This window comes from Athene cunicularia (genome assembly GCF_003259725.1).
Source record: "Athene cunicularia isolate RWA chromosome 2 unlocalized genomic scaffold, athCun1 chr2_part1, whole genome shotgun sequence".
In the NCBI taxonomy this organism is placed as follows: domain Eukaryota; kingdom Metazoa; phylum Chordata; class Aves; order Strigiformes; family Strigidae; genus Athene; species Athene cunicularia.
The window spans coordinates 18551361-18559841 of record NW_020799095.1 but is presented as its reverse complement, the minus strand read 5'-3'; the positions used below and the strand labels follow the sequence as shown (position 1 = coordinate 18559841).

Below are 8481 nucleotides of genomic sequence, written 5' to 3'. Positions count from 1 at the left end.
AGAGACAGGGTGGGTACCGGGCGGGACCCCACGCTCACACACGACACTCGCACCTGGGGGGCTCGCACACACTCACACTGGCGCCCGGCCGGGGGGCTCGCACACACTCGACGCTCACCCCCAGCCCAGGGGGGGCTGCCTCCGGCCAAGGTGCGACGAAACCTCTCGGTGTCTCTCCCCAGATGTGCGAGAAGTTTACCATCTGCGGGAACAGCATGGAGATGCTCGTCCAGAACAATCTCAATCTCCCCAAGGTGACGGAGGAAGATGGGTGCATGCTCGCCGGCTTCGATGAGGCAAGGAACCGCTCTCTTTTCCAGTCTAATCCCATACACCCGGGGCAATTTCTGCCTGCTCCAAAAAGCTGGGGAAGTCGACCTCGAGATTTGTGCCGGCCCCAGCTGGCTCTGGCGTGGCACAGCCCTCCGCGCTCTGTATAAACACCATCCCCTTACCTGCGCGGTACGCGCAATACCGCGACCGAGGCATTTCTGAGCTGTAGGTGACTTTCTCACCTTTCTCTTATTTCAGGATAAATGCTTGAAGAAAATCTCAAGCGGACTTTATACGTTTCAGACATACCTTGAATACATACAAGAAACTTTTACTAGTGAAAAGCAAAATGTTGAATCGCTATGTTATAGTACAGAGCACCTGGCACATACCATAAGGCAGATGGTGAGTTGGTTTTAAATTTACTCTGCTAATTGTTATGGCTTAGCACTGACGTGTACTCAGAGAAACAGAATGGAATCTGAAGTTGAACATTTCCCACTTTAATTTCTCTCACTGGAAACAGGTGATAGCTCCTTATCCTCAGATACTTAATCTTATGACTAACTTACAGGTTTTACAACGTTTTGTTTTCTTTCCTTAAGGAAACAACTCTTCTTCCTGCTTTCTATTGTTATTTCTAATTTCCGAACCAACAATTACGTGTGTCACTGTTTTATGAACAAATGCACTAATGCTGCCTGGCTAATAAGAAATAAGATTTTTCAGGGAGCTTGTTCCTAATTGTGGAACTGCAGTTCAGTCCAAGCCTTCTCATGTTGCAACCCCCTGAGAAGTAGAACTAAGCAACTTTTTTTAAAAACCCACATAAATAGCATTTTTACAATATTATTAATCTTTAAAACTCTTCAAACTTTTAAGCCAAGCCGTATGGTATATTGAGATAGCAGTAGCTTAAAAAGCAAGGAAGACAGTTAAATTCAGAACATAAGTAACTTGACTATACAAAAGGTGATGCCTATTGAAAAGAAGACATTTTGCATGTGATCATTGTGGAAAAAAAATAATCTTCCTTCTATACAAATACCCGATTCTCTTTTGATTTGGTAAGCTAAATGCTATTTGTTTCTGACAGTCGTTTTCTAGGTTTTGGAGAGCTTTTAAAGATTACACTCCAAAAATTCACTTCATTCCTGCAGTTCTTACTCATGCTAATAACCCTTAACATGAATACTTCCTTTGTCATCAGGGAAACTATTTGCCTGAGTAAGAACCACCCAGGTGATGAAGGACTGCAGAAATCTCTGGGCATTATTTCCCTCAAGGTGTTTTTTGGTGTTTGAAAATCCCGTTGTGTGTTTGCCATGCCTTTCCTAACATTTATTTATGTCTATCATTCTTTAAGTGAAAGGGAGCTGAACCACTTTTTTCACGCTGTGCTAGCTAAGAATAATAGTCCTGTCATAAGACAGCTGACTTCTGGCTTCCAACTTAATAAATTAGTTTGCAGAAAGCTTGTCTCCTAACAGGGGGAGACTAGCTTTTTTAAAAAAATTAGTAGGATCGAGCTAATTGGAACAGGCAGAATTAAATCAGTGATCAAAAGCAAACCCCGTAACTTGTAGAAACTACAGTTTTTGAAAAAGAGAGGAGTCTTGATCTCCAGGTTGGAAGTTTTTCTTTATGAGAGAAGCTTATCTGCTACTTAAGGCAAGGAGAGCAAGGACAGAATCTGTCACTTGTGGTCAGGTAGATCCATCAGCATGATACCTGTCTGGATATCCAGATACAAACTCTTACATCATGCAGCAAGAAGTTGGATATACCAGTAACTGGATGTGTGATCAGAATTCATTTCCAAGTAGTCTGGACAGAAAGAATATTCATATCTTACTGAATTTCACACAAAAAAAAAAGATGTTCCAGAAGGAGGTGCACATGCTTTTGACACTTGTAAAAGGGTAGGAGAGATCCTAAAACCAGAATGAAGCAGATACTTTATTGTTAGACTTCTATATCCCAAATCCTCCAAACCAGCTCTGTGATTTGGGTAACTCGCATTTTCAGAAGTCACCTACTGACTTCACAGGACAAGTTCTTAAAAGGCATCTGGGTACCAGGTGCCCAGCACTGTCACTCAGCATTAAGTACATAACTCCTTCTACTCATCTTGCAGTTAGGATCCCACACATCAGTGAAAGTCATTGACCCTTAGTCTCCCACGTGCCTAAATGCCTGGAAAGTAAGAATTAAGCAGATAAACAAGTCTGACATCTTTGGAAACTGTTAATCTACTACAAAATGTGAGAGTATGCCAGTGTAATCTAATTAAGTTATGACTCAGGATGTAACACCCAGTACAGGTTAGGACAAATCACGATCAGCGTCTTCCCAACTAACCACGCAGTCAGCAGATAGCAGGAGAGGTGTACCAATCTGCTCAGTGCAGCCTGTAGGACCGCCATGCCAGACGTTGCATTCAAACCAGAACAAACAGTATAGACCAGATGAGACCCTCCGATTCTTCCGCAGTAATCATAGCAGGCATCAGCGTACCTCAAACCCCACCACAGAAGGAGGGCTGTAGGGGAGCAGAGGTCCCAGGGAGATCTATCGTCCGCAGCACAGGAAGGGTGGATATGCAGCTGTTCGGGAACATACTGTACATATAAACAGATGCTCTCCAACAAGCTCAATTACAGTGTTTTAACTGGGGCACCCCAATGTTGTCTTTTTCACAGGTGATCAATCCCGATGAAGTGACCATCCCTGACTCAGCTACCCAGCAATCCCTCCGCACAAAGCTGAAGTCCGATAAGACCTGGATAGAGAAAATCACCACCCACCTCATCCTCCGAGACTTTACTTCATTTATGGAGAAAACTGTGAGGGCTGTTCGCTATTTGAAAAACACCAGGAGTTTCAGTGTCTGAATGTTTTAATTCAGGCACAATCCTTTGTTACAAATCTGTCATGTGGCAGATGACAGTGTTGTTCTGTTTTAAGAACCAGAAATAGTAACAATGGCTTGCATTTATATACATTCTCATTTCCTTCTAGGAACATATTTATTGTATTTAAAATATTTATTAGTTATTTATATTTGTTATTTCGAAATAATTTAAACACAGGACGTATTTTATTTCATTTCTAATGGTACTATCCAGAATATCAACTTATTTAATATGTATTTAACAACAAAATATTTTAGAAGCCAGAAAAATTGTTGTATAACTTATGTTTTTTAAATATTTGAGATTTATGACTTATTTATATTTTTAGAACAAATAAAAGCTGATTTAAAAACCCACTTTATAACCTGTTTGAACTTTAAATAAGACTAATGTATCTGATTTTTAATACCTGCAATTATCAAAATAACCACTTTCAAGAATTTAAATTTTATTCACATCATTAGGTCAGTTATCTATATATTGCATATAGATAACACATACAGAGACAGCTCGATCATGTAATTCTTAAAACGGGATGTAAAGGAACAAGATGCACTGAACATGGCACTAAATTAACAAGATAAAGCATTGCTCTTGAGAAACAAATTAACAGTGAATCTCCTATATGTAATAAGGAGTACTCGATAAAATTGTAAGTGAAAGCATCCACTTACAAGTCAAGCAATCTCTTTTAAACAAATAAAATTATACATTAACAGCTTTGACATGAATTCTGTCATCTGATTAGACTTACTGCTGTCAGCCAAGATAATTCTCCAAATTTGATTAAACATCTCTCCCCCCTCCCCCAAGAAGCAGACGGAAAAAAAAAAAAAGAATCGTAGGTCCCTAGGTGATGTTAATCAACATATTGTTGCTGAGAGGTCAATGACAGTTCATGATCTAATGCATTTGTGTTCTGTCACTTACATTCCACTAGCACAGACAGGCCACATATCATAAATGCATATTCTTGAATACTGGAGAGAAAAAACACCCCAGGTCTTTTGCCTGAGAACCAAACCACTAAAACGTTCCTTAGCTGTATCATCTGCTCCATTGTGGCTGTGCAGGTACCTCATATACCCAAACTCTGAGGAATTCACAGCACATACAAGGGACGAAAGCAGCAGAAGCCCCTCGAGCTTTGTCCCTGCAAGTGGTGGAACATTAATTGCCCCCTCTCTCTCTTGTGGTTCAGTGATGCAGATGAGAAGATGAAAGGCAAGCCCTGGAATGTGGATAAGGATGTCAGTAAATCTTCCTCTTCCTCTGAGCGATCTGATTGTCCACACAATTCCACCACTGGGAATGCCAAAACGGTGACCAGTCCACCCAGAGCCTGCATCTCAGAGGCTCAGAACAAACCAAACCATGGCTTTGCCCAATATGGTAAAACCCATGTCTTGAGTTGTGCAACATCTCAAGAAGGAATGAGGAGCCTCCAAGGTGGTCACTTTCAAGATGTCTGTGGTGAAAAGGTTTTTCCCACAACACAGAAGATCCTGCTTTAGCTGTCCTGGCATATCCTCTAGGAGACATAGGAAATCCTCGTTTGGCTTTTTCACAGCTTACCTTCCCAGCAATTTTCTTTGTGACCATTTGATTAAAGACCATTCTGGCCCTTATTATGTCCCTAAGAGCTATGAGATCCAAACATGGATCCCACATGGGACCTTTTAAGGACTTTATTATTACTACTTGAGAACATAAAGGGGGGAAAAAAAGTGACAGACCAACCAAAAAGAAAGGCATCCCTGGTATTACTTTTTCCAGTAGCAGGTGGTTACCTGACATCACCATGAGCTACTAGGTACACTGCAGCTATACAAAGTCAACACTGATTTCCCCCTTGAATGCCCAGAAACATCTAAGATACAGGGTACTGAAATCTTATGCAACTGATAGACCAGTGTCGATGCTTCCCACCAGCATTTGTCAGCTCATGGCCAACTCAGGTTGTCTGCAATTCTAGTGAAGATGTCAATGCCACTACATTTGGGGATGCAGAAGTTGAGCAAAGATAACCACATGCTGGGTGAGGAGAGGTCAACTTTCAAGTCCTTCCTAGAGTGAAGGGTATTGCTGATGCTGCCACTGAGCTGCCACCATTTTACCTGTAGCATCCCCACAGCCACCCACAATGCTCATGGTGCTTCTACACAGCAGCTGCTTTACTGGACATTGTTTCGCTCTCACTGTGACAACTTCAGGGACTGATCCCAGGATAAGAATCACTTGCTGAAATCTACACTCATTGGTGCTTGTGGCACATGAAGACTTGTAGCGGAGAATTCATATGATCAGAGGAGAACTAAATACTGTTGAGCACATCATGCAGCCTCTCAAACTTACCAACTTATCATCCTTTTTCCAGTTTGTTGTGTAGAAAGCATTTTACAACAATCAATAAACACATCGATTTTAGTTGGTAGACCAGCGCGAACACATAAAAAACCAGAATAGTAAAAATGAGCATTCCTAATTCTTATCAATCAATCCTCGAAAACAACTGTGCTACTTTTAACAACAACGAAATACCTCACCGCTTCTATTGAGGAGAGCTCCTCCTGAGAGCTAACTCAGTGAGCAAGGCAAAAAAACCCAACAACCCACCCCAAAACTAAGACCTGCTAATAATTGCTTCTAGGAAACTACACAGCAAAGCAACATTTTGGCTGCTGCTGTACAGGACCAGCCTCTCCCCACAGATCCCAGCTAGCCCTTCCCCATGTTCCCACTGCATCTCTACTCGTTAACCTCACACAGAGATTCTGGAATGCTCAACTGATTACTAACTCCCTTCATCCTGAATTTGCTTTCCCAATGCAGGAAGGAGGTAAAGCTAAGTTAGAAAGCATGCATACACTCCACAGTATGCAAGAAAAAGCCCATGGTATTAAGAGACAGTGTTAAAAATGAGAAACAAAATATTCCTTGGTGCTGTGAACGTAACACTAGGCAAGAGAGGAAAAAAAAAAAATTAAAAGACAGAATGCAACCTAAAACTAAAGTAATCTGTAATGCAAAACGACTTTTTTTTTTTTTTTTTGCAATGACAGTCTCTGAAGTATCATTTTTCTACTTTTTAAACATACTTTTTTGTCAGACGTGTAAGAAACTACAAAAACCCAAAACATTTCAGCCAGATCCACTTCCCGCATTGCAATATCATCCCCTGCCCCGTAAGTCTATGTATTGATGTAAACACTAAATTTTGGCAGAAAGAACAGCTACTTGAGAGAGACCATCTACATCTCTAATACCTTCACAGATTCTGCCGACGGCAAATGAGGTTGGCAAAACAGAGCTGATGCTACAAGAAAGGGAAGAGTTATGCCACCAGTGAAGCAAGAGGAGCAGGATCACTTTTCAGCAGTAATGAGCCATTAGTTTGGCTTAGCTCAATGGGAAACTTCCCCCTAAGTTTGCCAGGATTACTTGTGACGAATGGTATTTTTCGCATTCAAGTTAAAAGATAAAATGGTGAAAAGGTAAGTATACACTAGTACATGTCAAAGTCAAATCCTAATGGTTAAGTGCTGCCAAATATATGTATATTACTACAAACTTTGTGATATTGGGTGGAAAGCTTTTTGTAAACTCTTGCTTCTCAAGTTGAATGATTAGATAACAATTTCTGATCTCTTTCAGTGAATTTCTTCTTGATAAAAGGAAAAACAAAACCTACCCTTCATCCCCAGAAAATGCAATCTCTGCAGGCTCCAACACCAAAATACCATTTCCTCCCTGAACTTAGCTCACAAGGGAAAAATTAGCTACTATGCCATCACTACTGCCCAGCGGCAGTTTTTGTTTCCTCTTCCACTTCTAACAATCTGGGAAGAGATGTAAAGGGACAAGAAACCATGTATCCCAAATTAATATGCATTAACAAATACAATGAATTTCAAAGATATCCCTCAAATTGCAAGACCTATATCTCTCATAATCATATAGCCCAGTGACCTGGGCTGGGACTATAAAAGAAAATGGGATTTGTTAGAAGAGAGACCATTTGAGATGAAAGATGCACAGGCAATCTTCCAGTCTGGCTGGAAAAGGACTGCTTTCAGGTTTCACTGTCATGAATTGCACCATTTGGGGGGTCTCTCTGAGTTTAAAGCAGGCCCTGAGAAACAGAATTGGAATATAACTGGAAACCCAGACTTACGTTACTTCCCAGACTAGTAACTGCTCCCTGCTTTGCAGTTGCTTGAACTTCTTATTTTTCATAGCAATTTGGACCTGATTTCTTAATCGGACTGATCAGAGTAGAAACCTTTTTCCACTTAGCAGATAAGCATCCCCTGTTTTAACCATCCCATAATCCTGAATTAACATAAGCATAACCACAAAATAATGCATGTAATCCACAAGTTTAACCAAGAAACAGCTATTGCACTGCACACCATCATGGAAAAGTATTTAGAAACTGCAATTAAGAGGTCACTTGTAAAAATTAAATTAGTCATACAACATTTAACAGGATGTGGTCTCTATTCCTGCGGTAGGAAGAGATGTAATGAGCTTTTATTTGCAAATACATCATCAGCATCATCATAGCTTAAATTCCAAGTCTGTAACAAAATATTTCCCAAAATATCCAGGGTGTATAGATTGTTTTACCATTTTTTCCTCATAAAACCCAATGTAGTTAGACCACTGTTTCACTTACAACATGGTGCAATAAAAATACACCTTCAGAAGCACTGTCACCTACAGACATTTTGGAAGATGGCTGCACAAAGGAGCAAAGGACAGATTTCATACATTGCCAACACAGGGGCTTGTTGTGACAAAATTATGAACGCTCCTTTGGTCTGCAGAGTTTGCATGTTTGAAAGCTGTAAGTTTAAGTTAATGTGAGTCCTGCTGATGAATTAAGGAAAAAAGCACCTACCTTCTGTTTTATAACTGTGATAAGATAAAGTTACTACTATATATCAGCTGTGTCTATGCCAGGAATTTTTAAATACTTGTTCCAAATTTCCTATCAGCTTCATTTTTACTTCACAACTGGCCAGGCCTTGAAGTTTATGAAGCAAACAAGTAAGTTTGTAGATTAACTTCTTGAGAACAAACTTATATTGAAAGCCAGGTATCTTTTTTCTTTCTCCCTTGTTTAGCAATGACACTAACCAGACCGATTTTTCACACCCTACTACCAGGGGAACCCCAGTCCACACACTAAGACCAAGAAAACCACCAAACTCTTAAGACTCCCTCAGCATCACAATCAAGTACCAGGGGGATCTGTGGCTCATTCTCCGATGTGCACGCCTTTTTCTCA

At 40.5% G+C, this 8481-nt stretch overlaps 1 protein-coding gene and 1 long non-coding RNA gene across 2 annotated transcripts in view; one reads left to right on the top strand and one right to left on the bottom strand.

Annotated features, from left to right (window-relative positions):
* Nucleotides 1–8481, bottom strand: part of LOC113476315 — a 14858-nt gene that overhangs the window by 709 nt on the left and 5668 nt on the right. The gene's annotated exons all lie outside the window — the stretch shown is intronic.
* IL6 (interleukin 6) lies at nucleotides 74–3349 on the top strand. Its single transcript, XM_026841739.1, has 3 exons — nucleotides 74–296; nucleotides 532–678; nucleotides 2976–3349. The coding sequence occupies exons 1-3, from the start codon at nucleotides 183–185 to the stop codon at nucleotides 3165–3167; spliced, it is 453 nt and encodes a 150-aa protein (XP_026697540.1). The 5' UTR covers nucleotides 74–182; the 3' UTR covers nucleotides 3168–3349.